This window comes from Strix aluco, chromosome 3, assembly GCF_031877795.1.
Source record: "Strix aluco isolate bStrAlu1 chromosome 3, bStrAlu1.hap1, whole genome shotgun sequence".
Taxonomy (NCBI): domain Eukaryota; kingdom Metazoa; phylum Chordata; class Aves; order Strigiformes; family Strigidae; genus Strix; species Strix aluco.
In genome coordinates this window covers 116,978,832-116,992,179 of record NC_133933.1, presented here as the reverse complement: position 1 = coordinate 116,992,179, position 13,348 = coordinate 116,978,832, and the positions used below count along the sequence as shown (strand labels likewise).

The following is a 13,348-nucleotide window of genomic DNA, read 5'->3' as shown; positions in this document are numbered from 1 at the left end:
TATATTTTTTATGTTTTTCTGGTCTGCTAATAGACAAATCATTTAAAGACTCGGAAATATTTTTAATGGAGCTGTTTGAATTACTGTTGCACAGACAGGTATGGTGCGCTGCGATACAGCTGTGGGAACCCCTGACTACATATCGCCTGAAGTTTTGAAATCACAAGGGGGTGATGGTTATTATGGACGGGAATGTGACTGGTGGTCTGTAGGAGTTTTCCTTTTTGAGATGCTAGTCGGTAAGTAGTGATTTCTTCTATTAATGAGATTATCGTTCATTCTTTACTGTGCCTTTAGCTGTAATTTGCTGCAAGGGGGCTGGTTGTACCTCACTATCTAACAGCTTCTGACTTTTGGCTGATGCTGTTGTTCCATTCCTGTTCTCTTTGCTGTTGCTCTTATGCTGTGACAGCTGTTTGCGTGCTTGCTCAGTGATTAGTTCCCTGACTCGGTTCAGCTTAAAACTAATTCTTAGAATAGTTCTAAAGGGGATCAACTACCTCACCATCTCATGAACATTTGTGCCACATCGGGGGCAGTCTAGAGTATTCAGGGATGCAGAGATGGGAAAGGAGTGGGAAGGGCAGAACTGCCTTTTTTTTTTTTTTTTTTTTTCCCTTCCCCACCCCCATACTAGGAATGGCTTCTGTTAGGTCAAAATGACTGTGGAAGTATGGCTTGACTCTTTCTTTTATGCTTGAGTCAGGATTTTTCAGTAAAATATACTGGACTGCTATGGCAACGAACATAGAATATAATCTGTTAAGGAGATGAGTCATTTGCATCTTAAAATACAGTGAGGATCAGTATTATAGTCTGGTAGCAAAATACTGATTATAGAAGGATGGAATTGGGCATATAATTATTAAATATCCAAATCGGCATGTTCTGGGAATATTGCAGATCGGATGTTTCTGGTATCCTGAGCCAGGAAAGACATTAGAGTATATGATGATACTGCAATCTCTGTGTCTTTCAATATTGAGGCATTTTGACTTGCAAAAAGTATGTTTTATAATTAAGACTCACAAACAATTTTAGCAATAAATAAAGTTCTTTAGTTACTAAAATTGGACATAGCTGTCCAGAATGTTTTCTCAGAGCCTCTTCTCTTTTCTTCCTCTTGTATCTGAGAGAGAGAGGATTCTCCCCTTTTATCCTTCTAATGAAAACATATTTTTGAAGTGAAATCTTACTTCGTTTCTCCATATCCCACACACTGTTAGTGTTTGTGTATCAGGTTCTGCCTATGGTCTTCTAAAACTTTATGCCTTAAAGCACAGAAAGCGTTGTGTTATTCTGGTTTTAGTAAAGATGCAGTACTAATGAAAATAGTACTACTTTTTATTGTGTGCTTAACTAAAAGCTAAAATGTTGGTCATGGGATGAATCCTAACATTAGTTCAGTGACTTAGGATGGTTTTGAGGTGTGGCATAAATCAAAGCTGTTTCTGAGACTGAAGACAATTGAGAAGGGGAAGTTTTGGAAAGAGGGAGACAGCAGCAAATATCAGTGATTTCCCCTCCCCCCAAATATACTGATATGGCAACCTAATCAATTTACTGAAAGTCTAGGAGTTTAATTCAAGCTGGTGTGTACTAATTTCTTATTTTGTCATAAAATGACAGAAAGAGGCTAAAGGTAGGCTGCTTGTGTTCTTTTTGAAAGCTGAATGGTTTTGTCCATTGGTCTGTTCATAATTTTTTTCATATACCTAGCTTTTGCAATTTTCGTACCTTGTTGGAAGCATGCAGTCAGCATGCTGACTGCCCTGCCAGGTGATCCCCACCTGCACACAACACACCAGCACGGAGGAAAGAGCCTAGCTCACGTGATTGATCACCTTCTCTCTTAAACCTATGGATTAGTTGTGAGAAAGGATTTATGTAAAAGTTGCAGCCTCTTGATTACTGATGCAAACCAATACAAAATATTCAGAATGTTGTCGGTTAACTTGAACGTCAGTTACCTTTATTGATGCTGACTCTTTTCAGTTGTCCCAATTTTACCTTTCTTAAGGATATTTGTAAAGAAACTAGATTTAACTAAAGCCTATGCTGCAAACCTTTAGGTGAGAAAGGTCTATGGTTTTAAAAGTCACCTGCCCATGTTAATATGTGCACCCAAGCTAATATAATTTATCAGTCAACAAGATTTATTCATGTGAGTTTAACAGTGCAGTAACACACTGTGAAGGCTCCTGCTCAGAGCTGACTTGCCTTAGGCAGCTCCAGGGTTAAGTAGGGTAAACCTATGTGCCTCTGAAACAGTCTTTGGAGAGCTTTGGTGGATTCTTTCCAACAAATGTGCATTAGCAAATCTTTAATGAGTTTTGGTCCGTTACACCCATGGGAGCTCTTAAAGATGGGGATTTATGTGGGTGTCAGCCATCATGTAAATTAGAAAACACAGTGATAGTCTTCAGGTAGAACAAAAGATGTAATTCATTGGGCAAAATTTTGGTAGTGATATGCAGGATAGAAAATAGTTTAGTTAGTAACACAGGCATTTTAGGGAAGGAATATTTTTAGTAGTAGACGTTATTTTGTACCATGCATTCCAATTTTACTGCGTTTTAAAATAAAAGACAGTTTTGGGTAAAACTACTCCTAGAATTTTCTTTATATCTTTTGTCTTTTTTAATTTATGTGACTTGAACATGACTTAAAATCACAGTCACTTTACTATTTTATTTTCAGGCGATACTCCTTTTTATGCAGACTCGCTAGTAGGAACATACAGTAAAATTATGGATCATAAGAACTCACTACATTTCCCGGATGATGTGGAAATCTCTAAGCATGCAAAGAACCTTATCTGTGCCTTTTTAACTGATAGGTAAGTGCATGTATTATTCTAGTACTGTTTTTATTTTGGATGGTATTAGCACATTATAAAATTAATTCCTTCCATTTCTTTTCCTAATCTCTGTTCAAATATCTTCTGCAAAATCTCCTGCTCTCTAGTTTTTCTTCTGGGGTGTTTTTTCCAGGTATTGTATTTTATTTCTATGAGCAGTTCTGTCAGCTCTTGTTAACAACACAATTTGTGCCAAACAAATCCTTCCAGTGGCAGTGTATAATACTGTAACAAACCTGTAAGGTTGAAAGTAATTTGTAAGCTCCAAGGCAGGGACCAGATTGTTGTGCTCAGTGTCTAAGTGGGTGTTACTTAAAAAAATGAAAGCAAATACTTTTATGAAAATAAGGATGTATTTACTGAGTTTGTTTAAGCTTGCTTAGAATGTTTGTACTTTTTTTTCATTTGCTTTGTTGTATTAATTGACAAGTACAGCTAACAAACCAGTAAGGATATTGTTTTGGCTATAAGTAGATCCTAGAGGTCTCCCTTTGTGGAACCGAGCCGTTTATTGATATTAAGGTGTGTAAACTTGTTTTTAACCTGAACACTTATATTTTATTTAGTTCAGGAAAGCAGAGATCATCTTCAATTTCTCTGACTTAAAAGAAGAACGCTGTAGGTCCATAGTTAACTCTGTATCGATGATGTTGCCTTCTGCTTTCCTGCAGTCACCTGAACTTGGCTACAGCAGAGCATCCAGCCTTTACAGAATGAGGGATTAGGAAAAAAACCGCCTTATAATGGGTTTTGCGTTCCAAGAGAGATTGTTTGCTCTGTTGAGCAAGATTGTGGTTACTCAGGAAGGATGTGCTTTAACAGCATTTTTCACCCTTAGTAGCTGAAGGGTAGAGAGAAAATATGAGAAGAATTTAATAATGTAAATGTGGCGAGGTGTACTTCCACTACGTGTGTCCGTCTTCCTGTTTATATTTAATACAGTGCTCGAGGGATTTATTTGAAACAGATGCCTTTTTTCTGTATGTGTGATCACTGCTGAAGCACTTAAAGAAGGAATAAGCATCGACCCTATGATTTATTAGTTCTTTTACACACACTATTTTTATGTCCTGTTCTTGTAGATAGTTTTAAGAGAGACTCTTCCATGCAAACCAAAAGTTTCTTGTTACACTTAAGATTTACTTCACTGCAAATATCAGCAAAAGATGTGTAAGGGTTAGTTATGGGGCAGAGGATGGAATTCTTAAAATATTTATTTCAATGCAGTTTTGAATAACTGTTCTGTGCAGTAAGTTAGACCTTCCTTCGCTTGCGTCTTAAGGTTTGTCATGTGGTTTGGCAGACATGGAACTTATGCAGTTCTTTTCCCCCTGAGGGTGTTGGGTTTTTGTTTGTTTTTTTAGTTTTTTCTTAGTTTTTGCCTCAGCGCTTGCTTTCTTGATTTACTCCCCACGTGGCAGACTCCAAATCCTGGACATTTTAGCAGTCGCAGGGAGAGTGCCTGCTAAGAAACAGAGTACATTTTATAGAAAAGTAAAGAAACTACAGATCAGTGGTTGGTGGCTTTAAAATTTTTTTTATTTATTTGAGCATTAATGTGGTTAACACAATCTTTACTGAAAGTTTCTTTGCTGCTTATGAGCAAGTCAGAATTTAAATAGCAAACAAGTGCTATTATTCCAAGTGTGAATTTGGCTTAATTGCTATGTTTAGGGATGTGCGACTTGGGAGAAATGGGGTAGAAGAAATAAAGCATCACCCTTTCTTCAAGAGTGATCAGTGGAACTGGGACAACATTCGAGAGAGTAAGTAAATTAGCTTCAGAGTTCTATTTTTATTCAGTATTTGAAATAATAGAAATTAAAAAAACTTTTCTATCAAGAATGTTGCTCAAACTTCCATATTACTCATTTGCATTCTAAAAATTCTATCAGTAAGGGTTAGTAAATACACATTTTTTCCTACTGGAATTATTCTCACTTTTATCATGCTTTTAATGTATAGATTTCAGTTTTGAACAACAGAACTAGATGTTTCAGAATTCTAGCTACAAACAATGCATGTTAAATTCTTTGAGGTTTTTGTTGTTCTGGGGTGGTTGTTTTTTGTGGGGTGTGCTTTTTTTTACCTTCTGTAGTTAAGACAGTAGTTTGACAGCGGTCTTGTCAGTTTTACCACTTTTCATTTAAAACATTGTGAACTTGATAGCTTTAGCCAAAAACGAAGTATGTCAGTTCAGATCATGAGCTTGATCGTAATTTCTAAGGTCACGTATTTACTGAATTTTCTTAAAATTATGATTGTATTTAGAGTTCTATTTTCACATGTGATTACCTTAGCAAATACACTTTGTGCTTTAGATATTCTATGCATTAGGCAACTAATGTAAAAATGGATTTCTCTAGAAAAAACTGTTCACATTAATATTTACAGATCTGCTACATGACTAATACATATTTAACTAGCAGGACAACTTACATTATAGTCTTTTTAACAGTATAGAGATACTAGTATATAGCAAGTGGCTGAATCTTGGAGTAAAGTTGATATTTTCTCCCCTTTTTATAGCTGCTGCTCCTGTTGTTCCTGAGCTTAGCAGTGATATAGACAGCAGTAATTTTGATGACATTGAGGACGACAAGGGAGACGTGGAAACCTTTCCAATCCCCAAAGCCTTTGTGGGAAACCAGCTGCCTTTTATAGGATTTACCTACTATAGAGACAATTTGTATGTGATACTTTAATATGCATTTTTAGAAATACACCTGCAGATTTTTCTTATATCCTATCCCTTTTTTCACTCTAGATACCGAATTTATTCATTCCATTATATTCATTAACATCCATTTGTGAAGATACAAAATGCAGAGTTTAAGTAGAATATATAATTTGCTGCTATTTTGGTTATTTTGATAGTTCTGATTAAACACAGTATTTTTATAGGTAAAATTACATGGTCTCATAAAACTTTCAGGGTTAAAATACTGATTTGTAATTTAGTTCTAAAATGGACTTTTATGAGTAGCTTTAGAAAAAAATTTACACGAGATAATAGCTTGCTAGGACTCAACTTGAATAGTTAAGAAATAATTGTATTAAAAAAAATATATGCTATGGATTTGAAAATATATTTCACTTACGATTCAAATCAGAAAGACACACTCACACTGAAATAAAACAAGCTTCATTCTGAGAATAGCATAGGACAAATTAAGACTTGAGAGAATTGATTAAAATGAGTTGATTGGCAAGGTTGCCAGAGTTGTTGAAAACTTGAATAGGAGCTGGAGGGATTTGTTTTTGTTTTTGACAGGTTGCTAAGTGATTCCTCTCAGTCTTGCAGAGAAAATGAGTCTGTGCAATCTAGTAAAAATGAGGTTAGTGCCTTTTTTCATAAGTATTAATGGTATGATTAATTTTGTTAAGTCTGTTAAGAAAAGACAAAGTCTAAAATAAGTTTTCAAGAAATTTTGTGGGAGGCTTTTTGTCTTTTAATGATCCGCAATAAAAATATTTTCTGTTTACAGGACAGCAAGGAGGTACGTATATTGTTTGAATCATGAAAGGAATAAAAAGATTCCTACATAATTTATACAAATGTGAAATATCTTAAATGTTTATTCACCAAATTGCTAACAGTAAACCAGTTGTGTTTTGAAACAGTTGTACTCAAGCATTAGATATTGTAGTTTAAGGATGAATTAATACAGATTTTTCTCAAATTCTTTTGGCATCTAGAATTTGTTTAGAAAATAAATGTTTAAAGCTCTGTTTGCATCAGCAAACAGCATCACTCTTGGGAAGGTGGTGAGTTTTGGCTCCACAGTTTCCTGAGTGATTCATGATTGATTTTTTCAGAGTTTGGAAAAGTAAATTGTCACCTGCAGTGATAAAGGAATGTTTAAATCGTGTTCTTAGTTGAAGTGAGTGTATGGAGCATGTTTATCCAGCTTTTGAAGATGACAATTGAAATCAAATTTGCAGATGACAGGGGAATGCTATGGAATTTTCATGTACTTACTTCATTATGTTACTTAAACATTTTTATTATTCAAGTGTAGATAGTTTATTGTTAACATTTCTTAAAACTTACAAGTCCTTTTCAAAGTTCAAGAAATAAATAAAGGAAATGTATTATGTATTGACCGGCATAAATTTAAATGCAAATGTTTATTAGACTCCACTTCATTCCTTCCTGTGATTGCTGAATAAAAGAATAGTTTTAGACATTGCTGAATAGATTAACAGTTTGAGAGTTTCTCTTTTAAAAAGAAATGCTGCTGCTGTTTAAAATACATAGTGTCACATTTATTATATTTGCTTTATGTTGTGTTAGTAAATGTAGTTGGTAAAATTTTGCATTTCACTTCTGACAACCTTTTTTATTCATATTTTCTCAAGCAATGAATGTCCAGTTTTGATCTCCTTTTCAGTGTCTTTGTGTGGGAGTCTTCTAATTGTAACAATTATAAAGTGTTTCAGAAAACTACATTTTAACATTTCATGTTTGGCGGGTAGAGGAGGAGAGGGAAGGGAGGAAAGTAAATGCTTTTGAAAGCCTGAAGACGTGCGATGAATCCAAACTCTATTATTTAATTTATTTCATGAATATTTGGATACTTGGCTCACAATTGCTTTTTAATATTTTAGTAAGCAGAACAAAACATTCCCAAACCTGAAAAATGTTTGTTAACTTCTGTGTGTTAGACTAAGAAATTCTTCTTTATGTGAGGTCATTGAGCATGCTTAGTAATGTTCTCTGAATATTGTCCAATTTGGTCATGTGCCCTCCTTTTTATTTTTTAACTTCATTTAGAAAAGACTATCCCAAAAATCCTGCTGCAGTGGAAGGTCTGTCTACAGAGAAAGAGTACAGCAAAGGGCCAGTAACAATATTCTTTGCTCATAGAAATTTTATGACTTACAATATGTGGCACATAATTTCCTGATGGTTATATTTAATGTAGCGTGCAGCAAATTTTGTTGCTATGGATCTGTATCTTTAAAATCATCAGGATTTAATACCTTGTGAAGATGTAACCTTCTAGTGATGATTTTAAAATAATATAGTAGAAGATTGAATTAATTTTCCTCACTTTCCCTTTTTTTGTTATTTAATTGAATTACACTTGTTTATGTGATACCATTTTTATATGTGGGCCTTGCTTTTTTGACATTTTACACAGTTTCAGAAAAAACTAAGCAAGCTGGAAGAACAGCTCAGTAATGAGTTACAAGCCAAAGATGAACTAGAACAGAAGTACAGGTGAGACTGTTTTGACATGTTCACTGTGTTTATAAAGAAGTTTTATTACACCTTTGGGTTTTGAATGCTTAAAGGCATTTTAATCCACTCTGGGGGTTCCTGACCCTGCAAGCAGAATTTACTATAAATTGCTGGCTTAATTCTGTTACTCCTGTGACTACTGTTTTACTACTTTTTTTTTTTTTTTTGCCTTAACTCTCCATAAGAATCTGTCTATTGTTTGAGCGATTTCCCCAGTCCTTGAAGTTTCATGTGGTTGCTGAAGATAGAATATCTTAAGTAAAATTAATGAGACACATCCAAACATTGTAGTATCTGTATAATCAGCAGGGTTTAAAAATATGTTTTAAAATTTCTTCAGGTCTACTAATACTCGTTTAGAGAAGATAGTGAAAGAACTAGATGAAGAGGTAAGTCCATAGTTTTTTGTACTGATATTAGAACTTTAACATTTGTGTGGGCTTTTTTACTTAGGAAACACCAAATTACTTTTGAGTAGCTGCATATTTATAGCAAGTAGTACCAGCTGATTTCTTGATATTCACAAGCATGAAATTGTTGTCACTGCTAAAATATTTTCATTGTGATTTCTGTATTACAACTACATATTTGTTTCCAGAATTTGTTTTTTTACTGTGTTTTTAATTTGGAGGACAGCATGATATAAATATCCCATATATGATTCTAAAAATTTAAGATGTGAGAGTACTGCTGCTAGAAGAGGAAGGCCATTCTTGGCATCGTTCAAACAGTGTCAGTAAAAGGACCCTATTTGTTGCACAGCTTTGCATCTTAGTTCTCCCACTAATTTGTCATATCTTTAGTGTATGTGTACAGCTTTATGCGTTGCTCATCCTGGCGCATGTCAAGACCTTACATTACATGTTTCTGTGCTTCCGGAGTGGCTGCTAGGCAGGTTTACCACATTCATCAAACAGTCTTGAAATTGTAAAAGCTCCTGGCCGTAATAGTCCTGGGCTGGATTTGACAGCGTGTTCTGATACACTGTGTTTGCAGCAGGCAAATAGACTGTGTCTTTCTCCATTACAAACTAAACTGAGTGTGTGAGCTGTCTTTTTATCATTTAAAGAATACCACTCTTCTTTATGTAATTAGTGGTGTTTTTTTTAATATATCCAGATAACTTCAAGGAAGAATGTGGAGTCTGCAGTCAGACAGTTAGAAAGAGAGAAGGCTCTTCTTCAGCATAAGAATACAGAATACCAGAGAAAAGCAGAACATGAAGCAGATAAGAAACGCAATTTGGAAAATGAGGGTATGTTGAACCATGCTTGAAGGGTTCCATTTTGATAAGGATTTTTAAAAGATAAAATAAATGAATTATAGTTCAAATTGAAGCTTTTTCATGACATTCATTAACCATGTTGAATTGTTTTTATTATAGTTAACAGTCTGAAAGACCAGCTTGAAGATTTAAAAAAGAGGAATCAGAACTCTCAAATATCCAATGAGAAAATCAATCAACTACAAAGACAGGCATGCCAACTTTATATATGTGCATTTTAAAATAATAGCTGTTTGAAGTACAGATTTTGTTAGTAATGGAGGGAATTGAAATGTGTAATGGAGTTTTTAAAAGCTGTTCTTTCTTGTCATGTTGGTGTTAAAAAGTAATCTTAAAATACACTTCTTTTTATTTTTTTTAATCCATAAAATCTAGTACTCTGTAGTAGAAATGGTAGTTGTTATATTTTAATTGTTGTTTGTGAAGTATGTTTTTGTCTATCTTTAGTTGGATGAAGCCAATTCTTTGCTGCGGTCAGAGTCTGATACTGCAGCCAGGTTAAGGAAGAACCAGACAGAAAGCACGAAGCAAATCCAGCAGCTGGAAGCTAATAATAGAGAACTACAAGATAAGAACTGCCTGCTAGAGAATGCAAAACTCAAACTGGAGAAGGACTTTCTCAATCTTCAGTCAGCTCTAGAATCAGAAAGGAGAGATCGAAGTCATGGATCTGAGATAATCAGTGATTTACAAGGTATTCATGCATATCTTCTGAAGTTAAGCTTGCTTACCATTTCAGAAATAAAAATAGGTTTTGGTGATGTTTTTTGAGCTTCAGGTTGTGACTAGATTAGTGTGCTGTTCTATACAATTTTATGCAAGTGTGGACACACATTTAAGAGAAAACGTGTGATAACATTTGTAAAATGTTATTGATAACTTAAAATCACCCAAAGGGAGATGTTCTTAATAGTCAGAATTAGAAGCTGTTAGGTTTGAAAAATTTTATCTCTAAGCAGATAAAGTACATTCTTTTTTCACACACTGCCCAGCCTTGTTGATGCTTTGGTTGATTTTAGGTCGAATATCTAGCCTCGAAGAAGAAGTAAAAAATGGAAAGAGTGCATTAGCCAAACTGGAAATAGAGAAGAGACAATTGCAGGAAAAACTTACAGATTTAGAAAAGGTAATGGCACTTCTAAGTGAACATTGGTGTTACATTCTTACGGAATTTTTAAATTTGTGCTTTTATTACTTGAGACATGGAGACAAAAGCTATCCAAAAAAGCCTTGTTTTCAGTGTTTATTCTTTTTCTTTGCGTTTATTGTTTTTGCAGTTTGAGAAGTTGGGGGGGAAACAGACATCATTTCCCTTATGATTATAATACATTATACTTCTAAAGTACATAATAATGTACTCCAGTGTGTAGCTTAACAATGCAGTAGTAACATTACATCTGTTGGAGGTTTTTTTTGAACTGTCAATATTGCCAAAAATAAAAAAGCTTCTGCTAATATTTTTTTCCAACAATTTTGTCATTGAAAAGTATTAAAAAAAATTCTTCGATAAACTTAATCTTTGAGCTGCTCTTGTTACAGAATGTTGGTTGTTAAGGCATTAATTCTATAATTACAACTGGGGACATCACTTTGCCATGCATAGAAAAACATTTGTAGAAATGAGTTCTCAGTTAGCTCCTTAGAGTCTGAGCTCTCCCTTCTATGCCCAGCATACTTCCAACTAGCGTGCTACTGTTGTCTAAAATTCTGTCTTTAACCTGATGTATTTAATGTTTTATTTCAATGTAATTTTTTCTTTAACAGGAAAAGAGCAACATGGAAATAGATATGACATATAAATTCAAAGTTATGCAGCAGAACCTTGAACAAGAAGAAGCTGAACATAAAGCCACAAAAGCACGATTAGCAGACAAAAATAAGATCTATGAATCTATAGAGGAAGCAAAATCTGAAGCCATGAAAGGTATCTATTTGACCTTACAGCTGGATTTAGGTGTAAATTACTCAAAGTAGATAATATAATCTTACAATGCTAGTGGAAGCCCAAGTGTAGGCTTTTTTTCTTGATTCCCTTGTTCTTTTTAAATATTGTCAGTGTTGTAAAAATCAATCATAGTCCCTTTGTCCTTGCTTTTTTGCTAGGTTAAAGATGCACTGGTTTAGTCTCAGAGTAAAATAGGTTCTCCATTGCACACACCACTAATTCATTTTCTGTGCTAGTGTATTCTGAATTAACTTTTCTTAATTTATATTACTGAAACTGCTTGAAACATTTTTATTGAGAGCTTATCTGTGTTCTTACTCAGTGTACTCATACCTTTTTGTGCCTTCCTAAATAAAATATAAGTCAGCAACTTAATGATTTAAATACGGTAGACCAGATTTAGAAATGGCAGAGCCTTTGCTACGCTTCCATAGTCACCATGCATATTCTGGTGCATCTCATGATAACTGAAATCTCTTGGAGAGAGGGATAATTACCAAACAGTTCCAGAAGATGTTTCTCACTGTTGAATTAAATGGCTTATGTTTATTGCAGCTACTTAAAAAGCTACCTACAGATGCTCATTCCAACTGCAGAGCATTTACAAAAATTTTGAGCATGTAGATGTTCAAAAGAAGCAAAAAAGATTCAGTAATAATGGCTGGATCACTTGGCATATCAGGTTCCTGAACAGCTTCAACTCTTTAAAAATGATTTCAAATTAATCATAGTCAAAGCAAAACTTCAGTAGGTTTAGATGGATTGTTTTTAAAAATTCACCCTATCTCAGATGTGTTGCAGATAAACTGGAAATTATCTTGAAACTCAAAAGTAGGAAGTTTCTATCGGTCAGGAGTGCTTGCAAAAGCATCCTCTGGGTGTGAGTTTACTCCAAAAATTTTAATGAATCACTTTTCAGCAGTCCTTCTCTTCAGTGTTAAAAGGATAAATATGTTGCTTACTGTTAATATGGGATAGACACCCTCCTCCCCTCGGCCTTCAAAATCTGCTGGTTTACGCTGACTGACATCTTAAATCTCTTACTTCACAGAAATGGAGAAGAAACTTTTGGAAGAGAGGGCTTTGAAGCAAAAAGTAGAAAATCGGTTGTTAGAAGCTGAAAAGCAGCGCTCCATGTTGGACTGTGATCTCAAACAATCGCAACAGAAAATCAATGAGCTCCTTAGGCAAAAGGATATACTAAATGAAGATGTAAGGAACACTGACAAAAGGAGTCTGGAGTGAAACCTGGTTTTCAATGTCCTAATATTTTCCCTGTTACAGCTGTATTTAGGAATGTCTGTGAATAAGAATGGCAGCAACTTTTTCCTTCTCTGTATTTGGAGCTTTAAAAAGTCCACTTTATGGAGTGTATTTTCATTTTTCTGAAATATTTCAGCATTACTGATCTCAAAAAGTTTTTCTTCTGGAATGTAAAATGCTTTCCATGAGATTGACAGGGAAAAACTAGCTTATTTATTGTGTGCTAATGCCTTTATTCAGGAAACAGCTTTGACTTACCAAAAGATGTGAGCATGCTGTACAAAAATGTAGAGGAAGTCAGTAAGAGACACTGTTTAAATGTTGCTTTCCTGTGTAGGTCTGTAAAATTCACAGCTTTCTGTTTATTTTTCAGGTAAAAAACCTGACATTAAAAATAGAGCAAGAAACACAAAAGCGCTGTCTCACTCAAAATGACCTCAAGATGCAAACACAGCAGGTCAACACCTTGAAAATGTCAGAGAAGCAGTTAAAGCAGGAGAATAACCATCTTCAGGAAATCAAATTAAGTCTGGAAAAACAAAATAACGAGCTCCGCAAGTATGCAGAGTTGCTCTATATTTTTTAGTAATGTTACTGATTTGTAATTGTTTTTGGGCAGAAGCTGAGAGCATTATTGATTTTAAAAACTTGCTGCATAGAATATGCTATTCTACAGTGCAAAACTTGATTGTTGTTTACAATAACTTACAGTGACTCTAATTGAGATTTGCCCTAGTGATTCAAGAA

General features: G+C 34.5%; 1 protein-coding gene across 3 annotated transcripts in view; it reads left to right on the top strand.

The window, feature by feature from the left end:
* ROCK2 (Rho associated coiled-coil containing protein kinase 2) overlaps positions 1–13,348 on the top strand; it is a 101,181-nt gene that overhangs the window by 69,117 nt on the left and 18,716 nt on the right. For all 3 annotated transcript variants that reach the window (XR_012622682.1, XM_074820066.1, XM_074820065.1), the window contains exons 6-19: positions 95–239; positions 2,701–2,839; positions 4,535–4,626; positions 5,390–5,549; positions 6,135–6,198; positions 8,008–8,087; positions 8,449–8,497; positions 9,228–9,363; positions 9,493–9,584; positions 9,841–10,087; positions 10,413–10,519; positions 11,158–11,317; positions 12,390–12,550; positions 12,975–13,159. Coding sequence is in view for 2 of the 3 variants with exons in the window: in XM_074820066.1 (XP_074676167.1) it covers positions 95–239; positions 2,701–2,839; positions 4,535–4,626; positions 5,390–5,549; positions 6,135–6,198; positions 8,008–8,087; positions 8,449–8,497; positions 9,228–9,363; positions 9,493–9,584; positions 9,841–10,087; positions 10,413–10,519; positions 11,158–11,317; positions 12,390–12,550; positions 12,975–13,159 (1,817 nt within the window). In the remaining variant the exon portion in view is untranslated. The remainder of the gene's footprint in view (positions 1–94; positions 240–2,700; positions 2,840–4,534; positions 4,627–5,389; positions 5,550–6,134; positions 6,199–8,007; positions 8,088–8,448; positions 8,498–9,227; positions 9,364–9,492; positions 9,585–9,840; positions 10,088–10,412; positions 10,520–11,157; positions 11,318–12,389; positions 12,551–12,974; positions 13,160–13,348) is intronic.